This window comes from Dipodomys spectabilis, unplaced genomic scaffold, assembly GCF_019054845.1.
Source record: "Dipodomys spectabilis isolate Male_0828 unplaced genomic scaffold, ASM1905484v1 ptg000225l, whole genome shotgun sequence".
NCBI classification, from domain to species: domain Eukaryota; kingdom Metazoa; phylum Chordata; class Mammalia; order Rodentia; family Heteromyidae; genus Dipodomys; species Dipodomys spectabilis.
The window spans coordinates 4,941,698-4,966,358 of NW_024870902.1; the positions used below are offsets into that span (position 1 = coordinate 4,941,698).

Here is a 24,661-nt window from a genome sequence, read left to right on the forward strand (position 1 = left end):
GTTCATAGTAAGTTACAATCACTCAATATTAAGTGAACTTTAGTTTCTGGAAAAGAGATATAAATTAAATATTAAAAACTGAGAACTATACCAGCGGCAGTGGCTGGTGGTTGTAATTCTAGCTGCTCAGGAGGCTGAGGTCTGTAGGATCAAGCATCCAGGGGAGAAAAGTGTATGAGACTCCATCTCCAATTAACCAACAAAATAATAGACTCAAAGTGTGGCTCAAATAGTAGCACATTAGCAATGAATATGAAAGTTGAGAGAGAGAGATGACTAGGCCCTAAGTGTAAGCCCTGGTACTAGCAAAAACAAACAAACAAATGTAAAAACCAAACTACTTCCAGATACTTAGCCTGATAATGCCATGTTCTCTCTGGGCCCCATAATCTCATCTATAAAATGAGGATGATGCATCCATTCTTGGCTTTAAAATGGTTTTGAAAATTTAAATACTGAGTAACTGTAATATAGCACTTAGGGGGAAAGGTCCTTAAGTAGAAGGAAAAAAAGAACTTCAAGTTCATGAGCCTCAAAAAGTTTCAGAGGGGCTGGGAAGGTGGCTCAGTGGTAGAGCACTTGCCTTGCATGCATGAGGCCCTGGGTTCAATTCCTCAGCACCACATAAGCAAAAAGAAAAAGCCGGAAGTGGCACTGTGGCTTAAGTGGTAGAGCGCTAGCCTTGAGCTGAAGAGCTGAGGGACAGCACCCAGAACCCAGAGTTCAGACCCCATGACCGGACCCCCCAAAAAAGTTTCAGAACCTGAATAGGGCAATGAGGTATTTCTGCTTTTGTATAGATAGCCACTGTTTCTTGAAGGCTTTGATGGCTGGTAGTACATATTTATTTAATCAACATTCTGTTTTCTTTTAGGAATGAAAAAATCTAGTTCTCTACAGAGTAAGATCCTTCAAAGGCCTCCCTTTGTAAGTAGAGGCCAGATTCCTTTTGCTACTCTGCCATCTGCTGACAGGTCAGATGACTTAGATTCTTCTTTTGTGACTGGCTGTGAACAATCATCTTCTAATTCTCCTTTGTTCAACTTGTGTGAGGAGTCAGAAGTTCTTCCTTTTAGCTTTGGGCTTGAGGACCAAAGTGAAACTTTTTCCTCTGAAGTATTTAGGGAAATGCCTCCAGGAGATGTTTCAATGCTTGGTATTAAATCTACTCAAAGCAAGTGGCTAAAATATCAAAACACACCCCAATGTGACTTGACTGCTCTAAACAGAGTTGAGAGAAAAGTAAAAGATGAGTTCTTTGCTGAGATGCTTTCTGGGATGCATTTTAGTGATCTGAGTGAAAGACAAGGTGATGCTATAAATGAAAGCTCTGTAGATTCTGTGCATTTACAAATGATAAAAGGCATGCTCTATCAACACCAGGATCTTAGCAGTCAAGATTTGGTTTCTAGAAAGAAAGCACTTTCTTCAAATTTAAAGCAGACTTCCAAAACTGAGGAAATTCAAAATGTGTTAGGAAGGTCTGCCTGCTTCAGCTACAGTGTAACTGTTTTACAGGTGAGGAAATGGCATCAGTCATTTGGGTGCATTGTTTCCAGTACTCGTCTCAATTTCAACAAAAGAATTAACAAAATTATTGCAAGCAACTTCACCTTTGGTGCATATGGTTTTTCTCAATCTAGAACTCTAGCCAGAGTCATCTCTGTTGACTTAAAAGCTTTCTTAATAATTGTGAACATTAAGTGAACTTATTACATATTTTAATGTCTGTGCTGCAGTATTTGGCACATAATAAGTATTTAATAAATTCTACCTCTTAGTCCTAATTGCACCAGTACTATGCTTGTTTTTATTCTCAGCCTATCTAGTCTTGTCAATTTGATTGTTACTATAGTAAAAGTAGTCTATTACGTGTTGATTTTGAATCGTTCTTCAAGTCAATAAAGGCATAATCCAATTGCATTAGTTAATTTTTTTTCTTAGCAAAAGTTACTGAAGAACTTATTAAGGGGAAGACAAGAAAAGTTAAATCTTATTTTGAGTTTCAAGGACCAGGTAACAGCTACCAGGTGTAGCTATTCTGGCTTTATCTTATTTCTCATTTACAATTAGGAAACAATTTTCATTAATTTTTAGGAATTAAGAGTAATATTATATGTTTGCTTAAATATATGTAAGAAAAGTACTGATTGGTAAAGAGTTTTTTTTGGTTTGTTTTATTTTATTTTTTAACCTTTAGAATAACTTGAATCTTTCCATTTCAGGAGATAAATGGCTCTGAGCTATGCTTCCCAAGTAGGCAGAAAATAAAATCTGCTTTCCTTCCTCAAAGGCAGATTCACATACCAGCTGTTTTTCAGTCTCCCATACATTATAAGCAGACCTTTACATCTTGTATCATAGGTATGAACTGACACATTTCAAAACTGTGATTATTGATTTGATATAATAGAATTCTGAGAAAGTATATCTTATGAATTTTTGTAGTAAATTTTCCACCTGAGATTTGTTATTTTGTATAATCTTGCTTCAGTTTTTGACAGTAGCTATTATTCTAACTTTAGATCAGAATTGAATTTCTGAAATAGGGTAATGATATATATGCTGGAGGAGTAGTTGGTAGAAGGTTTGCCTAGCAAGCACAAAGCTTCAGATTTCTAGCACCATCAAAAAAGAAAAAGTGAAAACTATCAATACCATATTTTTTATTTGTGTGTGTGTGTGTGTGCGTGTGAGAGAGAGAGAGGAGAGAGAGAGAGAGAGAAAGAAAGAGAGAGAGAGATAGTAGTTGTGGAGCTTCTGTCCCTGGGTTCTGTCCCTGAGCTTTTTTGCTCGAGGTTAGTACTCTACCCATCTGAGCCACAGCTCCATTTCTGGTTTTCTAGTGGTTAATTGGAGATAAGAGTCTCATGGGCTTTCCTACCCCAGCTGGCTTCTAACTGATTTTCAGATCTTAGCTTCCTGAGTTGTTCAATTACAGGCATGAGTTTATATTCTTTTAAAAAATTTAAGTAGTTGTACAAAGGAGTTTCAAGTCAACATGTCACTTTATGAGTATAATATATCCAACGTCATCCCTTTTATCATTTTCCCTAGTAATACTGTCTTTATAGGTCTTACAGGATTTAAAAGTTTTTTTTTTTTAATTAGAGACAAATGCCTTTGTTAAAGAGGGAAATTTTGGATATGCAGCATAATTAGGTTTAATGTCTGGAGATACAAGGGTAAACTTGCCTTTTATGTGTTATAATTATTATTATACTTTAAGGCAAGGTCTTGTTAAGTAGCCCAGACTGTCTCTAAAACTTGCCATTTTAAAAGCAAGATGTTGCTGGGAATGGTAGTAATATGTGCCTGAAATACTAACACTCAGGAGGCTGAGGCAGGAAGATCAAGAGCTTGTAGTTGTTGAGGGTTACATAGTGTCTCAAAATATAAAAATTTGCGAATGGATATTAAGAACAGTTTTTCATTCATGTTACCTATATATGAATGGAAATATACAGTGAAACCAATGTATATGCACAGTTAATATACACTAATAATTGAAAAGATCTCTGAGTGATATAAAAAGGGATTATACTACTGTGTATATTACCCAGATCTGTCACTTAATAGTGTTTGTGGCCAGGACACATTATTTGGTAGCTGTAATTTTTCTTTTTGGTAAAATAAAGGTCATAATAAAAAAGAAACAGCCCGACGCCGGTGGCTCACGCCCGTAATCCTAGCTACTCAGGAGGCTGAGATCTGAGGATCGTGGTTCAAAGCCAGCCCAGACAGGAAAGTCCATGAGACTCTTATCTCCAATAAACCACTAGAAAACCGGAAGTGGTGCTGTAGCTCAAGAGGTAGTGTGCTTGCCTTGAGCTGAAGAGCTGAGAGATAGCGTCCAAGCCCAGAGTTCAAGCCCCATGACAGACAAAAAAAAAAAATAAAGAAAGAAATAAAATATAAATATAGTCTTACAGATGACTGGGTTTAAAAGGCTGTTTTCAAATTTGACTAGTAAAGAGTGCATATGTGCTACAAATACAAAATAATTTTACATTTGATTTTCAACCATGTCTATTTCTTGTTTTGTAGAACATCTAAATATATTGCTATTGGGGTTGGCCCAAAGGCTACACAAAGCACTTTCAAAAGTTGACATATCATTTTACACATCATCGAAAGGAGAGAATCTGAAAAATGTAGAAACAAGTTTACCATCCTGCCGTCATAACCAGCCAGCAAAACTTGTCATGGTTAAAAAAGAAGGTCCAAATAAGGTATTGTTCCTGCTCCTCAACACCCCATTTTTGTCTTACTCTTGATTAGGAGTCTTCTGTTTGAGATATAAGTAACCTTTGTTGTTGTTGTTTTTCCAGTCTTGGGCTCTAAACTCTGGGCCTGGGCACTCTCACTGAGCTTATTTGCTCAAGGTTAGTACCCTACCACTTGTGCCACAGTGCCACTTCCAGCTTTTTCTGAGTAGTTCATTGGAGATAAAAGTCTTACAGACTTTTCTGTCCCGGTACAATCTCAGATGCCAGCCTCACAAGTAGCTAGGATTATAGGCGTGAGTCACTGGTGCCCAGCTTAATACTTTTTTTTTATGAAAAGGCTAATCTATGTATTGTAGGGCACAGAATTAAAAATTGAAATTTCTGAGTTCCTATTAGTTGGCTTTTATGTTGCTTAGGAATGCATTGCATAGTAGTGGACAGAGATGGAAGAGACAGAAAATATTGTAAAAGTAGGGACAATATGTCCAAGTTACAATAGAGCACCTGAGGGTGGGAGAATATGGAGATGAGGCTGAAAGAAATGAAAGTTGAAGCTAGTCTACTGTGGGAACTTCAATACAAGACACAGACCCAGTGAAAGGAACAGGAATGTTAGCTCACTTAACTTATATTGCTAATAACATACTGTGGAGGAAGTCATATTAGTAAAATGTATGTTGGTTGATCACATGTACTTGTTTATAAAACTGTGCTTTTATTTTTCCTTCCTTCCTTTCCTTCTTTGCTTTCTTTGCAAATCTTTTGCTTTGTAGTTCAGGCTCACTTGGAACTTGAAATTTGCTGGGTAGCTCAGACTAGCTTCAGACTTATCATCTTGTCTCAGCCTTCAGAGTGCTAGGATTGCAGGAATGTACTACCATACCTAGCCATAAAACAGCTTTCTTTCACTAATTGGATATCTCACATTGACTTTAAATTTAGTTGTTAAAAGAGAGAACTAATAAATAACGGCATAATCATAGAATGAAGCATATAGACACTTAAAATCTTGGCTTTCTTTTCAAAATTGTTTAATGATATGATTGCATGTTCATACTATCTTGTTGTATATAAAGATTATGTTATAGGGTAGAAAATCTATCATGTGGATTTTGTTTTTAGCAAAACAAAACATGTTATCTGTGTGTGTATATATATACTTGTATGAGGAAGACATGGAAGGAAATGTACAGATGTTGCTTACAGTTGTTTCTGGATAAATTTTAAGGTACCTATAAACATTTAATCAGAGAATAATAAATATGAATTTATTGCTGGCTTTCAAATAAATATTCTCAGACTGATAGATTTTTTTTGATAAAGAGAAAATAAGTGAAAATTAGGCAATTTAAAAATTTAATTTATTAAATTAATAATTAGATTGCATAGTAATTCCTTGGAGTGCATTAATGTCAAGCAAACTTATGAGTAAAGTCTTAACGAAACACAATAAAAACTTTTTTTCATTAAGTTTTCATCTTTTTTCTTTTCTTTTTTCACTGCTGGGGATAGAGCCCAGAGCCTCACACAGGATGCTAGGCAAGCACTCTACCACTGGGTGACAGTCTACTTTCAGCCCAAAGTTTAATACTTTCTTTCCCTTCAGGGTCGTTTCTTTTATGCATGTGATAGACCCAAAGCCGATCAATGTAAGTTTTTCAAGTGGCTGGAAGAAGTGACTCCAGGAGGAGTGGCACAGGAAGAGTCTCAGCCCAGCATGGTTTTAAATGATATTAAAAGCATTGGCTTGTATTTGAGAAGTCAAAAGATACCAGTCTATGAAGATTGCCAGCTTTTAGTGAGGTATGTTTTATAATATCAAATAATTGCCTTTAAGCCATATCAAGGAATAGGAGCCCTCACAGAATTATCAGTTGTTTTATTAATATTTTGAGCTACTTAGTATTGAGCCCAGGGCCTTGCACGTGCTAAACAAGCTCTTTACCAGTAAATTACCTGTCCAGCCACATCAGTTTTAAAAGAAGTTGAAATCTATTTCAACTAAGTTGCCTATCTAATGGAGAGAAAGTATCTGACAGAGACAGTGCTTCAGTTTCTACAACTATAAAATAGGAGTTTATCTTTAATTTAAATTTAATTTATGTTGGTCCTCTAACTATGAAATGACAGCAATATCAGGATATGTGACAGGAGGCTATTTTTTTTTTTTTTTTTTTGTCGGTGGTGGGGCTTAAACTCTGGGCCTGGGTGCTGTCCCTCAGCTCTTCAGCTCAAGGCTAGCACTCTACCACTTGAGCCACAGCGCCACTTCCAGCTTTTTTCTTATGTGGTGCTGAGGAGTCGAATCCAGGGCCTCAAGCATGCAAGGCAAGCACTCTACCACTGAGCCACCTTCCCAGCCTGAGGAGGCTATTTTCTACCAGTTTCTTTTTCTTTCTTTTTTACATTCATGGCTCTCCTCCATAATCCAAAGAACAAACCAAAAAAAAATCATTTATTTATTTTTTTTGGGGGGGGGTCCAATCGTGGGGCCTGAACTCTGGGCCTGGGCGCTGTCCCTCAGCTCTTCAGCTCAAGGCTAGTGCTCTACCACTTGAGCCACAGTGCCACTTTGGCTTTTTTCTTTTTGCTTATGTGGTGCTGAGGAATCGAACCCAGGGCCTCAGGCATGCAAGGCAAACGCTCTACCACTGAGCCACCTTCCCAGCCCCCAGAAATGATCTTTTAGTAATGCAGGATAATAGGGAACTGATTGTTCACAAACTTGACCTATGCAGCTTGTAAGATGCTACTTTTAGAAACATGTCTTTTGTAAAAGTGAGATCACTAAACAAGTATGTATAATGAACATTTACATAACAGTTTATTGGAAGCTTATAAATACCAGGCTCTCTTATAAGCACTTTTTCCTTCTTTTCTTTTTTTTTTGTTTTTGGCTTTAGTGGAGTTTGAACTCAGGGCCTTGTTCTTACTAGGTGGATGCACTTGAGCCACACCACTCTCCATCTTCTAAGCATTTTATATGTAATATTTCATTTACATCATAGTAATGTTGAACATATGGAAATAGTGGGAATAAATTATTCTTACTTTATAGTTTTGGAAACTGAAGTGCTTGTCTTATATTTTTCCTATCCATCTTTTAAAACAGATGACAATTCAGTGTAAGAGTTATTTTCACTTTGGAATGTTTTATGTCTTATGTACATATGTGAAAGTATATATATATATATATATATGTATATATATATGTATGTATGTATCTAACTCTGGTTCTTGTATTGATGTACTATGTTTTAAAGGTTTAAAGAATTATACCTTGATATTCAAATGTATTTTTATTTTTAATTATTTTCAGAAAGGGATTTGATTTTCAGAGAAAACAGTATGGCAAACTAAAGAAGTTTGCTACAATAAATCCTGAATTTCATAGTGAAACCAAAAGCAAACTTTACCTTAAGCTGAGTAGGAAGGAAAGTTCTTCAGTTTATAGCAAAGGTAAGTAAATCTGATCATTAAGGTGATTCAGCTAAACACAGCTCTGTGAGTTCTTTGTATTGAAGAAACTTAGTGGCCAAACACCAGTGGCTCATCCCTCTGGATGCTGAGTTCTGAGGATCACAGTTCAAAGTCAGCAGAGTCAGACAAATAAGAGATTCTTACCTCTAGTTAACCAGCAAAGAAAAGCTGGAACTGGAGGTGTGGCTTAAGTATCAGAGTACCAGTCTTGAGAAGAAAAAGTAAAAGCTCAAGGCTTTTGAGTTCAAGACCCAGTATTCTGCATACGCATACACATATACCACACACACACACACACACACACACACACGAAACTTTATTAAAAGAATACTCAAAGCCATTTGATTAGTTACACCAAGTTCTTGACTTAAAACTTATGTTTATTTGTCACATAAATATATTGATTCAGCTCTATTCTGACCTAATATTGCAAATACGTTGAAAAACATAGGGAGATTGTGGGTACTTCTCTCACTGTCTGCCTACACCGCATCCCAAATATTGTATACTTAGAAACAAAGTCATTTAAAACTATGGATTTTCAAAAATCTCTAGATGCACTAAGTTACATGAATTATCTTTGGTTTTAGGATCTACTCTTGTCATTAATCCTTACATAGCTTGCTTTTATTTAGTTAATTAATTTTTAAAATGATTTAAGCATTTGTGAACTCATAATCCAAAACAAAATCTAGTATGCCAATGTATATTTAACACAAAGTTACCACACTAACTCATTTTTCTCTTGTACATAAACTTACATAATTGAATTCCTAAAAAGCACTTGTTTTTTAAATTTTTGAGACAGGGTCTTGCTAACCTCAACTGTTTCTTGAACTCACACCATACTCCTGCTTCAGCTTTTCCAGTGCTAGAATTAAACGTACGTATCACCATGCCCAACTCAACGAATACATTTTAAATCTTTAGTTTAAAAAATTTTTCCCCCAATCTTGGGATTTGAGCCCAGGGCCTCATATTCACTTGACTTGCTTGCTCATCAACTGTGGGACTTAAACTCATGGCCTCTCTCTTCTCTTTCCCAATCACAGCTGGAGCTCTACCACTTGAGCTATGACTCCTCTTCTCTCTTCATCCTGGTTAATTGGAGATAAAAGTCTCTTTGATATTTATCTGCCTGGACTCTATGTTTCAAATGGGATTAGTGGGCCTTATAAAAGGAGATTGAAGGGAGCATCCTATCCCCTTTGGACCCCTCTGCCATTGAGGACCTAGCCTTCTGCCCCTTCTACCATGTGAGGATGCAGTGAGAGGCCCCATCTGTGAAGCTGAGAGCAAATCAGTCTAATATAGTTTATTCTGGCAGTTTGAATAGACTAACAATAGTTTTGTGGAGGAGTTTTTGATAAGACCTCAAAAGCAAAAATAATTGTGTTTACATCAAACTAAAGCTTCTATACAGCAAAGGAAACAATCAACAGAATTAAGAGAGTCTATAAAATGGGAGAAAATATTTTCAAACCATATGCAAAATACATCAGGAACTCAGTTAGAAACCAAATAACCTTGTATGCCACATTTTCTTGTTTCATTCGTCCACTGAAGGGCATTGGGTTGATTCAGTATCTTGGCTATGGTAAACAATGCTGCAGTAAACATTGTTGTGCTAGTAGCTTGTGCTCTATTGGATAAATGGAATGGAATGGAATGGAATCGCTGGTTCATAGGAAAGTTCTACATCTAGTCTTCTGAGGAACCTCCATACTGTTTTCCATAGCGGTTGAATAAATTTACATTCCCACCAACAGTGTAATGATCTTGTACTAATCGTAAGGAGATAGAAGGACATGGAAAAAATAATATTAAGCAAACTAAGCCAGACCCAAAGAAATATAAGTTGCATGCTTTTCCTCATTTATAGTAATTAGAATGTGCATTTAAATGCACAAGTAAACACACCAGATGGTAAAAGAAAAAAATATATTAGGGCTTGATAAATTAGGTATTCACACAGAGTGAGACTAAAGGAAGGTATTCTTATGAGGGGGTCACATGGGTGCAATGTGTATACACATCTAACCATAGAAAAAGTATTTATATAAATGAACTCCAGGAAGTGGAAACAAGAGGTATTTGTTGCTTTGCTGCTGTTTTTGTTTTCATTTCCTTTGGTTTTATTTGTTCATTTATCTGTCTTAGGGAGGGTAAAGAGGGCACAGAAATGGAGGGATGAAGAGTGAACAAATATAGCGGTGGTACTCACTAGACAGTGTGTTGAAAATGGATGTGGGGTTGGGAAGGTGGCTCAGTGGTAGAGCGCTTGCCTTGCATGCATGAGGCCCTGGTTTTGATTCCTCAGCACCACATAAGCAAAAAGAAAAAAGCTGGAAGTGACGCTGTGGCTCAAGTGGTAGAGCGCTAGCCTTGAGCTGAAGAGCTGAGGGACAGCGCCCAGGCCCAGAGTTCAGGCCCCATGACCGGACCCAGAAAAAAAGAAAATGGAATATACAACTTGTGAGTGGGATCAGGAGGGAAAAACTGGGAAAGAACAAGGGAAGAGGTGACATAGTTCAAAAAGAAATTTACTCTTAGCCAGGCACCAGTGGCTCACGCCTGTAATATAGTTACTTGGGAGGCTGAGATCTAAGGATAGCAGTTCAAAGCCAGTCCAGGCAGGAAAGTCCAATTAGCCACCAGAAAACTGGAAGTGGCGTTAATTGCTGAAGTGGGAGAGTGCTAGCCTTGAGGTGAAGAGCTCAGGGACAGTGCCAAGGTCCAGAGTTCAAGCCCCACAACTAGCAAAAAAAAAAAAAAGAAAGAAATGTACTCTTTATCTGACTGATGTAATGTTAGCCCCTCTGTACATCACTTCTACAATAACTATAAATAAATTAAAAAAGAAGCTAATAAATAATCTGATTGCAAACTAAACAAAGGACTACAATAAACATTTTCCCAAAAAAGACATACAGTGGCCAACAGCGTATGAAAAGATACTCATCATTGCTAGGGAAATGTAAATCAAAGCTACATGAGATAATATCTCAGACCTACTAGAAAGGCTAATTCCGAAAGGACAAGAGATTACAGTTATTGATCAGAATATGGAGAAACTGAACTTGTACATTATTGATGAGAATGTGACATGGTATAGATATTGTGGAAAGCAGCCTTGGAGACCCTCAAAAAACAAAATAGGTCTACTATGTAACTATCCCATTACTAGGTACATATCCAAGAGATACAGAATCAGTATCTTCAAGAGGTATCTTCACTCTTGTATTTATTATACTTTACTCACAAAGCAAAGATGAGGTAACAACTGTCCTTCAGCGGAAGAATAACAAATAATGCTGTGTATACACATGAGTGTGTGTGTATACATACATAGGTATATAATACTTGCCACATTAGTGTGTATATAATTCTAGTATAATATTAGCCACATTATATGTATATAATAAAACTAGCCATGTTGATATTTTCAACATGTATGGATGTGTAGGACTTTATGCTAAGTGAAACCAGATGCAGACTTATTTGCAATAGACTGTATATTAGTGAATGTGGAGTGTTGCCTGTCTAAGGGATAAAGAAAACATGGAGATGCTAGAGTACCAACCTTCTGTTACAAGTAAGTTGTAGGGTTTCATAGCATGTTGGCTATAGTTAATAAAAATGTATCCTGCGCCTGAACTTTGGAAACAGGATACATATTTGAACATAGATTATTTGCACAGGGAAGAGTTCTTGTCATTCATCCATCCATCCATACATACATACATCCATATGTACATATATATATTATGAGTACACACTGTATATGTATGCACACAATGTATACATACACAAATGTAACAATGGCAGGTGATGGATATGTTTGTGTGGCTGTAGGAATCATTACACAAGTTATACTTATTATCAAATAGCATGTTGTGAGTTTGTAGCTCAGTGGTAGAATGAATGCTTCCTGTGCATAAGGCACTGATTTCATTCCCCATCATCTTCCCAAATACCATGTTACATTCTCTAATTATATACATTTTTAAACATGTCAATTACACCTCAATAAAGCTGGGGAAATGTTTGTCTCTCTAGATGACCTTTGGGTGGTTTCAAAAACTCTAGACTTCGAACTAGATACATTCATCGCATGTAGTGCTTTCTTTGGACCATCCTGTACCAATGAGGTGGAACTGCTACCTTTGAAAGGCTATTTCCCTTCTAACTGGCCTACAAACAGTAAGTGTTCCCATGCCCATCTTAATTTGTATTTAAAATAAATAACAGAGGCACTGTGAGCAAGATTGCTAACTGTGTGTGGGATTATTTGACGAAAGCCTACTTCTAGTTTCTAATATTGTATACATTGTGTTTCTGAAAATGCATATGAAAATTTAAATTGTTCAAATGGACATTGCTTTAATAGTATAAATATTATTTTAATCTTATAACCCAAAAATGAAGATCCTCTTAGTACATCAAGGAAAAACCAAAAGTCCTACGACTAATGCCCAAAGCTGGTATTTTAGATATGTATATGAAATACAATTTTTTTTTTTGTCATGGGGCTTGAACTCTGGGCCTGGGTGCTGTCCCTCAGCTCTTTAGCTCAAGGCTAGCGCTCTACTACTTGAGCCACAGGGCCACTTCCAGTTTTCCGAATGATTTATTGGAAATAAGAATCTCATGACTGCCCGGGCTGGCTTTGAACCGTGATTCTAAGATCTCAGCCTTCTGAGTAGCTAGGATTACAGGTGAGCCACCAGCGCCCAGCTAAAATATAAATATTTCTTCAGTTCAAGTCCTATAGAGATAATTAAATCTTTTTATTTTTTGGGGGTCCGGTCGTGGGGCCTGAACTCTGGGCCTCGGTGCTGTCCCTCAGCTCTTCAGCTCAAGACTAGCACTCTACCACTTGAGCCACAGCGCCACTTCTGGCTTTTTTTTTCCTGCTTGTGTGGTGCTGATGAATCGAACCCAGGGCCTCGGGCATGCAAGGCAAGCGCTCTACCACTGAGCCACCTTCCCAGCCCCAAGAGATAATTAAATCTTGAACCATTACCTAATATTTTGCTGAAGTTGATTTGTATACTCCCATTAAACATGTAAATGAATTTTTTTCAAATAATTCCATCAAACTCTGGTTCTCTTGGTTATTAGAAAGTACATTTAGTGAGGAATATATTTTTACACTGACAAGATCTTGGAGATTTGGAGTTAATGATTTGCCTTAAGAGTATCTTGTCATCTGGGGAGGTTTTTTGTTTTGCTTTTTTTTTTTTTTTTTATGGTCCTGGGGGGGCTTGAACTCAGGGCCTTGGGTGCGATCCCTGAGCTTCTTTTTCCTTAAGGATAGTGCTCTACCTCTTGAGCCACAGCACTACTTCCAGCCTTTCCTGAGTTTTTTTTTTTTTTTGGTCAGTCGTGGGGCTTGAACTCTGGGCTTGGGTGCTGTCCCTGTGCTCTTCAGCTCAAGGCGAGCGCTCTACCGCTTGAGCCACAGCACCACTGCTGGTTTTCTAGTGGTTTATTGGAAATAAGAGCCTCATGGACTTTCCTGCCTGGGCTGGCTTTGAACCGTGATCCTCAGATCTCAGCCTCCTGAATAGCTAGGATTACAGGCATGAGCCACCGGTGTCCGGCTTTTTCTGAGTATTTTTATTGGGGGTAGGAGTCTACTGGACTTCCCTGCTCAGGCTGGCTTTGAACCACAATCCTCAGATTTCAGCCTCCTGAGTAGCTAGGATTACATGCATGAGCCATCAGTACTTGGCTTGGGAGATACTTTATATTTTTGTTTTGTCAGTTGTGGGGCTTGAAGTCAGGATGCCCCACAGCAGTGCCCCAGAATGGGCTGTTCGCTCTTTTTTGACTTCTTTTGCTCAAGGCTAGTGCTCTACCACCTTGAGTCACAACTCCACTTCTGGTTTTCTGGTGGTTAATTGGAGATAAGAGTCTCATAGACTTTACTACCTGGGCCGGTTTTGAACTATAATCCTTAGAACTCAGCCTCCTGAGTAGCTAGGATTACAAGAGTGATCCACCAGCTCCCAGTTTGGGATTTTTTTTTTTGTTGGTCGTGGGACTTGAACTCTGGGCCTGGGTGCTGTCCCTCAGCTCTTCAGCTCAAGGTGAGCACTCTACCACTTGAGTCACAGCACCACTTCCTAAAGTTGTTTTCTTACTATTAGAATATAAGCACTCAATATTTTTACAAGATAATTGAAGAAGAAATGCAAGACACATTTAAAACTTACATAAAGATTACTGTGCATCATAAGTGGTATACAGATTAAAGAGAGCTGCCTGTCAGATAGTGCCACAATACATTAGATCAAAACAAATGTTCTTTCAACTGATACATAGAAGTCCAAATATGATTGAAGTTATACTCTGTGTGGGTGGTCACCTATGAAATGAGTAAGTGGATGCTGTATTATTGAATGGATAAAAATTTGTGTATCTTTGCAGGTATTTAGCAGTTTGTATCATTTGATGAATTCGGTAGCTGAACTCTTGGGTTATAGCGATATTTAATTGGTACATTTATATAAAATAAAATTGTTTTCTGCTTCTTCTCTCTAGTAATGGTCCATGCATTATTGGTCTGTAATGCCAGCACAGAGCTGACTACTTTGAAAAACATTCAGAACTATTTTAATCCAGCTACTCTACCACTAACACCTCACCTATTAACCATGTAAGTTATCACTTGTCTTTGGGGCATTGATATTTAAAAATAGCAAATGAAAATGCTAATATAAAGCACATTAAATAAAATTTACCCTTAAAATGCTTAGTTATCTTTCAGATCATAAGATTACTGTCTATTATTATTTAAACATAAGATTGTAGCTCAGGGGTAGAGCACTTGCCTAGAATATGTGAGGCCTTGGGTTTGATTCCCATGTACATAAATAAATTAATAAATTGTTTTAAAAAGAAAGGAGGAACTATGCATAATTTCCTACTCAGCTATTATTTATTTGTTTTAGTTTGGGCTGCTACATATTTGCAATTTTTTTCTTTATCAAGGGATAATTTATTGTTTTGATTTTAATGTCCTTCAGGCTGGCCTGGAATTCAGAATCCTTTGCATCAGCCTCACAGATGCTAAAGGAATAATTTGTTGTGTATGTGTGTGCGTGTATGTATGTGTATGTGTGCATGTGTGCGCACCAGTCTTGAACTCAGGACCTGGGTGCTGTCCCTGAGCTTTTTTGGTCTAAGCTATACCTCTTAAGCCACAGTTCCACTTCTGGCTTTTTGGTGGTTAATAGGAGACAAGAGTCTCACAGACTTTCCTTCCATGCTGGCTTTAAACTATAATCTTCAGATCTCAGCTTCCTGAGTCGCTAGGATTACAAGCATGAGCAAAATTTTTTTTAAAGATAATTATTTGACTGTTTTAAAATGTATCCGTTTATATGGCACAATTATTTAAAATTTTAAGAATTAATTTTATTCTTTTTGTGTTTTTGTTTGTTTGCCTGTTTTTTTGGCCAGTAGTAGAATTTGAACTTGGCTTCTTTTGCCTTTTCACTGGTAGTTTTCTACCATTTGAACTGTAGCTCCAATCTAACTTTTTGGTGGTTAATTGGAGTTGGAGACTTTTCTTTGAATCTCAGTCCTCTGGATCTCAGCCTCCTGAGTAGTTAGGATTACTGGCAGGAGACACTGGTGCCTGCATGTAATATTATTTTTGACATAATCCTCATTTCAGTTTTAATATTTCAAATACCCAGGCCCCTTCTTAAAAAGCACCATTTATGCCTGGCACCGGTGGCTCATGCCTGTAATCCTAGCTACTCAGGAGGCTGAGATCTGAGGTTCACGGTTCAAAGCTAGCCCAGGCAGGAAAGTCTGTGAGACTCTTATCTCCAATAAACTGACAGAAAACAAGAAGTAGTGCTGTGGCTCAAGTGGTAGAGTACTAGTCTTGAGCTGAAGAGCTCAGGGACAGCACCCAGGCCCAGAGTTCAGGCCCCACAGCTGACAAAAAATAAAGGGGGGGGGGGAACATTTATATAAACTGTAATTTTGCTCTCATTCAAATGCATTAAAATGATAGAAATTTTCTGTTTCCTAATTTTCAATGTTATTATCCATCTTGCTGTGATTTACTCTCACCATAATGAATCCTAGGTACAAAAGAAAAAATCCTTAAGAGTTCATTATGTTATTTATCTAACTTGAAATGAATTGAGACCTTATAGAAGTAGAAATAAAAGCAATTATTGTAATTTTACCAGAAACAGGTGCTGTGTTCTCTAAGCATTCTACCATTTATTAATAGTGTGACTTTGGGGAAAACAGTTTAATTATATATTTATATTTTGGATAACTTTTTTGTTGTGAAGATTATATAAAAGAATATGTTTTAGACTCAAGCTAGCAAATTGTAAGTATTGAACAAAACATTATTTCTCTTGCACTGACCTCTAAATTGAGATCTAAATCTGTTCTCCCTCAAAATATCTTCTGTGATGATTAAAAAGGGAAGACTTAAGTTATGAAAAGTCCACTTAGCTATCTCAAAAGTCTTTAAGTTTTCTTTGATTTGCTGCCTTTTTTTTTAAAAACCAGGTCTTCATCAACTACAGTTAGCAGTAAGAATGTCAGTAAGAGAAAATTTATTCCACCAGCCTCTGTAAATATCAACACAAAATCTGAGCTCCTCAGCCTAGGAGCAACATTGCAGTTAGCCAGTGAGTTCATTCAGACACACAAGTTAAACAAGGACCAAGCTACAGCTCTAATTCAAATCGCTCAAATGATGTCATCCCTGGAAAGTGTTGGTGAAGTGAAGGAAATGTGCATCCACACCCTTCCTATCACAGTCATACATGGTAAGAAGCAAGAAGACGACCTTAGTCAATACACTTCAATATAATAATATAAACATTGTAACTTGTCCTCTTCCTTTGTAATTTCCCAGAGAGTAAGAGTGTCAGCTCAAGAGTTAGAATCTTGCCTTTGTATCCTGGTTCTCTCATTTATTATGTTTAGGATCTTGGACAGATTACCTAGCTTTGATTTCTTGCTCTGAAAGGTGAATGTCTCATTGGGTTGGAGGATGAGTTAATATAGGTGAAATGATCTGGGTGGTGATGGTTCATGCCTGTAATCCTAGCTATTCACAGGCCTGAAAGCTAGAGGAACACAGTTCCCAACAGCTAAAAGATAGGCTGGAGGTATTGCTCAATGATAGAGTACCAGCCATGAGCAAGCAAGCTGAATGAGTGTGATACCCTTGAGTTCAGGCTCTAGTGCCACCAACAACAAAAGGCAAAAAAACCAAACAATAACAACAATAAAAAATACCCATAAGTGAGAGGCTTAGAACAGTGTCTGGCACATGGGAGATACTTGGTAAAGTTAGCATTTATTATTTTTATGATTATCTCACACAGTTTTCTGAGTGCCTTATCTTTCTCCATATTTTTCTAAAACCATCTGATAAATCCTATTGCTTAAAGTCCTTCAGTGACCTCCCTATTCTTGAAGATGAAATTCAAAATTTTTAGCTATAGCAAACTGAGGACTTACTGCTCCATCTCCCTCCACACCTCGTTGGGCATCTATTTGCTGTTAGCCTATACAGACCATTTAAAGTTCTTTTTGACAATACTTGTCACACTTCTACATTAAATAATCCTTCCTCTAAGCAGTCTTGATATCTTAAGCCTTGAAGACTTAGTCCTCCAACTTCTTCCTTTTAGGAAGCATTCCTGTCCCCACCAAAGCACACATGGGTATTCTTTTTTCCTGTACCCCACAGCCATGTTACTTGCCATGTTAGATGATCATTTCCCCTTTACCTGTTTATTCTGTTAAGCTGACAGTGGTCTTATTAAGGTGATAGTATTCTGATTATCCTTGTGTACACCTTGTAGTGGGCACCCATTATTTTTCCTATGTTAATAGTTAAGGAGAACAAGAGATAAATAGATGGAATATTTCTTGTACTTTTAGAACATGTGTCATAATATTACCTTAATTTCTTTTTTTCCCTTTCTTTAAAACAATTAGGTGTTTTTGGAGCAGGAAAAAGCTATTTGCTGTCAGTAGTGATTTTGTTCTTTGTACAGCTATTTGAAAAGCGTGAAGCTCTTGCTGCTGGAAATGCAAGGCCATGGAAACTTCTGATTTCTTCTTCCACTAATGTAGCTGTGGACAGAATCCTTCTTGGGTAGGTATGACAGGCATATTTATGTAGCTGATGAGAGAAGCAGTCTGCTGTGTCTCCTAAGTGTCCATACTTGCTTAGAGTGCAAGGCCGTTTTCTCTGATCCTATGACAGGCTAACTTATTAATTGATAAGAAAAACAAAATCAAATCCCAGACCTGACAATTTTCACACCATTATGAGAATCTCATGTATAAAAACCAAGTTCAGCTCACAACGGTGGGCCCTGAGCATCCCTGCAAACATTTTGCAGTGCCAAGCTCACAGGAAGCAGCTCAGCCTGATATGGTAAGGTCTTCCTCCAGGACCATGAGCAACCTTGACTACTGCTTGTTACTAAAATTAATGACTCCAACCTTCATGTTAATTTAGTCCACTGCTTGTGCAGGCATCCATTGTCACAGCCCAACTCCCCTTGTGGAACTTGAGGATCCAATACAGATACCACAAATCTCACTTTGCTTCCTATGCCATGAGCCAAAGTCCTTTTCTTTTGAACCATGAGCCTTGAGTCTATTATGCGAGGAATAGGTAAAGTCAAATCTTAGAATCAAGCTGGCTACCTAACTGTGGCTTATGCCTGCAATCCTAGCTACTCAGGAGACTGAGATCAGGGACCATGGTTCAAAGTGAAACCAGTCTCTGAGGCTCATATCTCCAGTTAACCATCAGAAAAGTTGGGAGTGGAGCTGTGGCTCAAGGGATAGAGTGCTGTCTTTGAATAACAAAGCTCAGAGATAGTGCCTTGACCTTGAGTTCAAACCCCAGGACCAGCAAAATAAAAAAATCTCAGAACCAATACTTACAGACCATTCTTATGTTCATCTTGCCTATGTGAACATGTAAACAGTAACATAGATAAACAGTTTGAGTGAATTTTTCTTTTCTTTTCAATAAGGGTGATACAGAAAAGAAAACAGCAATCCTAAGCAGTTATACTTTTTTTTTTAGTAATTATTATGATTTGCCTTTAAGGATTTTTGTCACAGTATAGCATAATGGTAAAATTTGGGAAAGAATTTACTGATCAATAACTGCTTAATTATTAAGTACAACTGAATTACAAAAAGCTGTTTCCTGAGGCTTAACACCAGAGAGCAATAATCTTTTAAGTAAAGGAAAAATAGAATGCAGAACAGTGTATATTGAATTCCAAGTTTGCGAAGCAAAAGGTGTACATAAAAATTTGTGAAAAAAATAAACTATAGTTTCTACCATAAGCATTACTTTATTTGTTTATAAAAGATTTTGAAGTCTAGACTTATAAATTAACAGATTAATTTCCTAATGCTAGAGCTGAAAAACATATAAGCAGGAAGGGGGAGGAGAATGTCTGCATAAAGCCTAATTGGGCCTAAGGTAATATAGAATAGTTATGCCCTAAGGAGATAGAATAGCCTGGGTTTTAAACATGGCTGACTCCATCTATTAGCTATGTAGCCTCAGCAAAGCTACTTCATCTCTGAGCTTCACTATCCTCATCTGTAAGATGAGGTGGTGTTCAGAACTGCAGTCATTAAATAATATGTGTGAAGAGGATCTTAATAATTTTTTATGCTAGATGTAAGGTATGTATTGCTTTATTACTGTGTCCTTAAGGACAATTTTATTTATGATTAACATTGGTATTTTACAAACATTTCATGACTGTCAACATAAGATAATAAATATTTTTTAACAATCTCCACAATGGGAGAGAGGAGCCCAGAGGTAGAGTGCCAGGCCTTGGGTTTGATACCTAGTACTACTGAGGGATGTGAGGGAGGGGAAAAAGTCTATAAAATGTCTCATCTAAAAGAAATAGTTTAAATACATTTTTTTTAATTTAGGTGTTTCACATTACATCATATAACCATAAAAATATTACTGTGCAAAGTTGCTAGGTGCCTGTGGCTTACACCTGTAATCCCTGCTACTCAGGAGGCTGGGATCTCAGGACTGCAGTTAGAAGCTAGCCCAGGCATAAAAGTTTGTAAGACTCTTTATCTCTAATAAATCACTCAGAAAAAGCCAGAAGTGGAGTGGTGGCTCAAATGCTAGAGTGCTAGCCTTGAGCACAAAGAAACTCAGGGACAGTGCCCAGCCCTGAGTTCAAGCCCCAGGACTGGCAAAACAAACAAACAAAAAACAAAACCAACAACAAACCTATAATGCAAAGTTAATTTTAATGATATAGCTAGGCATGGTTGCATACACTTACAATCCTAGCTCTCAGGTGATAGGCTATATAGTTAGACCTTGTCTTCATAAAATGAAACAAAAACACTCACCTGATGTAAGTACCGCATGAAACTTTGTTTCATGTCCTGTACATAATCAGAATCTGTTTTGTCTTCTTTTCTTTAAAGGCTTCTTGGTCTTGGATTTGAAAAGTTTGTCAGAGTCGGGAGTCTTAGGAAGATTGCCAAGCCAATTTTACCTCATAGGTAAGACTGCTAAGTTCCAATGAGTGTTCAGAGACATGAAGACATTTTATCTATATTTTTAACCTTAAATCTGGTATTTAAATAGGAGTGAGGAAAATATTATCTTTTTCTTGATTAACTTAGGATTTTTTTTTCAATCATGGGGCTTGAACTCTGGGCCTAGGCGCTGTCCCTGAGCTCTTCAGCTCAAGGCGAGTGCTCTACAACTTGATCCACAGTGCCACTTCACTGGTTTTCTGGTGGTTAATTGGAGGTAAGAATCTCACAGACTTTCCTGCTCGGGCTGGCTTTGAACCATGATCCTCAGATCTCTGCCTCTTGAGTAACTAGGATTCCTGTGAGCCACCAATACCCAGCCTAGGAAATTTTTTCATTAGAAAATCTAACTTTAAACTTAGGAGAGGATCACAAAGGCTCGGTATGCATATGATCATGTAAAGTAATATTTATCAAAATAAACGCCAAGAAATGGAAACAAAGTTTTTTTTTTAGTTCGTTGCTGTTTTTGTTTTCTGCACCTTTTGTCTTGTTTGTTAGTTTGGGGGAGGGCAAGGGGGAGACACAGAAAGAATTCGACAAAGGGTGAACAAATGCAGCAGTGTTACTAACTGGACACTATGTTGAAAATGAGCTATACAACTCACAACTCCTTCTGTCTTTATGGGAGGAGAAAAACTGGGCGAGAGCAAGGGAAGAGGTGACATTGTCCAAAAAGAAATATACTAATTACCTGACTTATATAACTATAACCCCTTTGTATATCACCATTACAATAACAATAAATATATGTATATCTTTAAAAAATCTGTATTCTATTTTGTGATGTTTAAAAAGTGGAGTATAAAAACTAGTGTTATTTTTTTGTTTTTTTCATGTGTAAGAACATTTTAAGCTTTATTTTACAAAACATTTCCAGGGGCTGGGAATGTGGCTTAGTGTCTGTAGAGTGCTTGCCTAGCATGCATGAATGAACCCTGGGTTCAATTCCTCATACCGCATAAACAGGAAAAGCCAGAAGTGGTGCTGTGGTTCAAGTGGGAGTGCTAGCCTTGAGCAAAAGAAGCCCAGGGACAGCACCCAGGCCCTGAGTTCAAGCCCCAGGACTGGCAAAACAAAAAACAAAAACCCCAAAGAACAAAACAAACATTTCCAACTTCCTCACATTATACTATAGTGAAAGCAAATGTATATATATGATATGGAATATATATATATTCCACATCAAATTCTTTTTTTTCAATTTTTTGTGGACATACTGTACAGAGGGGTTACAATTACATGGGCAAGATAATGAGTACATTTCTTATCAAGCATTGCAGCTTCCTCCTTTATTTACCCTTCACATCCCTTCCCAGCCTCCCCCCACCCCTCCTCCACATCAAATTCTAAATTGCCAGTTCCAACTAAGATAGCAAGTGGCAAGCTCTAAATAGTAGTATTGTTCTTTTTTGCTTTATTATTATTTTTAGTTTGCATGCTGGCTCAGAAAATGACAATGAACAATTAAAAGAACTCCATGCACTCATGAAAGAGGACCTGACACCTGTGGAAAGAGTCTATGTAAGAAAAAGCATTGAGCAGCATAAGCTGGGGACCAACAGAATGCTGCTGAAGCAGGTAGGAGGCAGATCTCCAGTTATGTACTAGTCACATTCTCTATTTCTGGCAAGGGAAGATTATTTTAATAAAAGCAACCACTATGACAACCAGGTGCCAGTGACTTAAGTCTGTAATTCCAGCTACTCAAGAGGCTGAGATCTAAGGGCTAGGTTCATAGTCCTCCTGAGCAGGAAAGTCTGCAAGACTCTTATCTTCAGTTAACCACCAAAAGGCCAGAAGTGGAACTGTGGCTCAAGTGGTAGAGTGCTAGCCTTGAGCAAAAAAGCTCAGAGATAGCACCCAGGTAATGAGTTCAAGCCCCCGACTGGCACTAAAAATAAAGAGAGAGACAGTTGCCTTCTTCACTAAGGGCTGAGTTTGATTGTGTTGAATGAATACAAATTAGCCATTTCAGGACTCTGAGCTCAGCCCCAGTAAATCCTGTGCGCCCCCCCCCTCGCCCCCCAGCCATTAACCCAACCTAAAAATAACTGCTTATATCTTTGTTAACAAAATGTATATTACTTTGTATTACCTATTACCATTTTTGAAGAGAGAGAGATAAAGAGTGTGTGTGTGTGTGTGTGTGTGTGTGTGTGTGTGTGTGTGTGTGTGTGTTACTAAAGTTTGAACTAAGGGAGTCTCATGCTTGCTAGATAGGTGTATTAACACTTGAACCACATCTACTAAAGAATACCAATCCAATTAAGCTATGAGATCAGACTGATCTTAAAGTGACACATCTTTTCAATGAAACTATTTTTTTAATGCTTTATAGTTAATTTCTAATTCCTAGGTCAGCAACAAAATCTTTTAATAATATAATAATGAATTAAAAGATAAAAATTACATAATTCTTAACAGAAAAATTTTATTTTAAGCTTTTGTATTAGGTCTTTCTTTTTTTCTTTTTTTTTTTTTTTCAGGTAAGAGGTAGGTTTATTCATCGTTTTGGCTGGCACCAGGCCATCTTGGTCCTCCACTCAATGGGGAAAGGCCTGAGAAAGAGAGCTGGGAGAGCTGGGAAAGAGAGAGAAAAGAGCTAGAAAAGAGAGAAAAGAGCTAGAAAAGAGAGACTCTGGGAAAGGTGGGAAAGAGAGAGTTAGGAAAGATTAGAGAGCTGGGAAAGAGAAGAGAAGGAAAGAGCTGAGAAGGAGCTAGAAAAGAGCAGAGAGAGAGCATCTGGGCCTGGGCTAGGCCTTATCTAGGGTATAGGCCGAGAAAAGTGTGGCCACATCAAATTCAGATGTGTATTAGGTCTTTCTTTAAACTGAAAGAATTCTTCTTGATTTATAAATTTAAGGTTCCCATTCAAATTTTGTTTTAGTCAAATGCAGTTCCCAGAAATTAAAATAGCAAATTATATTTCAAAGTAGTGCTGAGCAGTATATAGGTTGCAGGGATTGCACATCACTATAGACATGAATGTTTAAATGTTATAGAATTTCTAATATAAAAGTAGATTACAATGTTTTTTTGTTTTTGTTTTTGTTTTGAGTTATCTTTTGGATTCTTTTACCTTAGCCTCTCAAATGCTAGGATTATAGGTGTACCCTATCATAACTGGCTTTGTTTTTGTTTCCAATGAAAGAAAACAGCTAATGTATTTAGAGCTTTTATGTGTGATAAGTGTTATTGACAAGTAAGAAAGTAAGATGTTTGCAATATTGTTTCATAGGATCTGCAAAGGCAGTGTTTAATTTGTAAAGCATATTTTTGTCAATGACCTTTGTTGTAAAAAAGAGATGGTTAATTTTTATGGATTGCTCTTGCTGACAAAAAGTACAATTATACTAAAGATAGTAGAAAAGCATATATAGATGTATATTTATATATATACACACAAGTACATACTTGAGCCAATGACCACAAAAAGTTTATAGATTTTTTTCTATTGGTTACATTTAGTTATGGAGATTAAATATTTGCCTTTCAGGCTTTTTGCCTTAAGAACATTTTTTTCTGTTTAACCTATATTATCAGTATTAGTGTGCCTGATAGTTAAGCAAAGAACAGTTGATTACCACATTACCTTTTCTTTGTGGAGGAATTTGGTCTATGTTGTTATACTTGTATTCAAACTCACCTAGAAGATAAAATAGAAACATCATCCTTGATGCTTCCTTAATCATTGGTATTATTATACTGCTTTCCTTCTTTGTTGGTCATGGGGCTTGAATTCAGGGCCTGGGCACTATCCCTGAGTTCTTTTTGCTCAAGTCTAGTGCTCTACCACTTTGAGTCATTTCTGATTTTTCTGGTGGTTAATTGGAGATAAGAGTGACACTGAGTTGTCTGTCCCAGATGGCTTCAAACCACAATCCTCAGATCTTAGCCTCCTGAGTAGCTAGGATTACAGGCGTGAGCCACCTGTGCCCGGCTGTTCTCTTATTTTCTTTTACCAGCTGTCAACTAACCGCATTTTTGTCTGACTAAGGTCCGAGTAGTTGGTGTTACCTGCGCAGCCTGCCCGTTCCCATGTATGAACGACCTGAAGTTCCCTGTCGTCGTGCTGGATGAGTGTAGCCAAATGACGGAGCCCTCCTCTCTGCTTCCCATTGCAAGGTGACCTGGAAGATTCTTCCCCAGATACACTCACATGTCAAAATTATTTCAACATCTCCAGAAAACAGTCTCTTAGCAGATTTTGGACAAAATTCTTAGCAATTTAAGTATAAAAACAACATTCTTGAAAATAATACAATGGGGCCGGGCGCTGGTGGCTCACGCCTGTAATCCTAGCTACTCAGGAGGCTGAGATCTGAGGATCGCGG

General features: G+C 37.5%; 1 protein-coding gene across 2 annotated transcripts in view; it reads left to right on the forward strand.

Annotated features, from left to right (window-relative positions):
* Zgrf1 (zinc finger GRF-type containing 1) overlaps window positions 1-24,661 on the forward strand; it is a 58,242-nt gene that overhangs the window by 28,407 nt on the left and 5,174 nt on the right. The window contains exons 13-24 of one of the 2 annotated variants that reach the window (XM_042697600.1): window positions 875-1,518; window positions 2,226-2,364; window positions 4,048-4,232; window positions 5,836-6,032; window positions 7,549-7,688; window positions 11,769-11,912; window positions 14,259-14,373; window positions 16,260-16,522; window positions 17,706-17,865; window positions 20,211-20,288; window positions 21,758-21,905; window positions 24,325-24,452. In XM_042697600.1, coding sequence (XP_042553534.1) covers window positions 875-1,518; window positions 2,226-2,364; window positions 4,048-4,232; window positions 5,836-6,032; window positions 7,549-7,688; window positions 11,769-11,912; window positions 14,259-14,373; window positions 16,260-16,522; window positions 17,706-17,865; window positions 20,211-20,288; window positions 21,758-21,905; window positions 24,325-24,452 — 2,341 coding nt within the window. The remainder of the gene's footprint in view (window positions 1-874; window positions 1,519-2,225; window positions 2,365-4,047; window positions 4,233-5,835; window positions 6,033-7,548; window positions 7,689-11,768; window positions 11,913-14,258; window positions 14,374-16,259; window positions 16,523-17,705; window positions 17,866-20,210; window positions 20,289-21,757; window positions 21,906-24,324; window positions 24,453-24,661) is intronic. The other variant, XM_042697601.1, reaches the window with a different exon arrangement.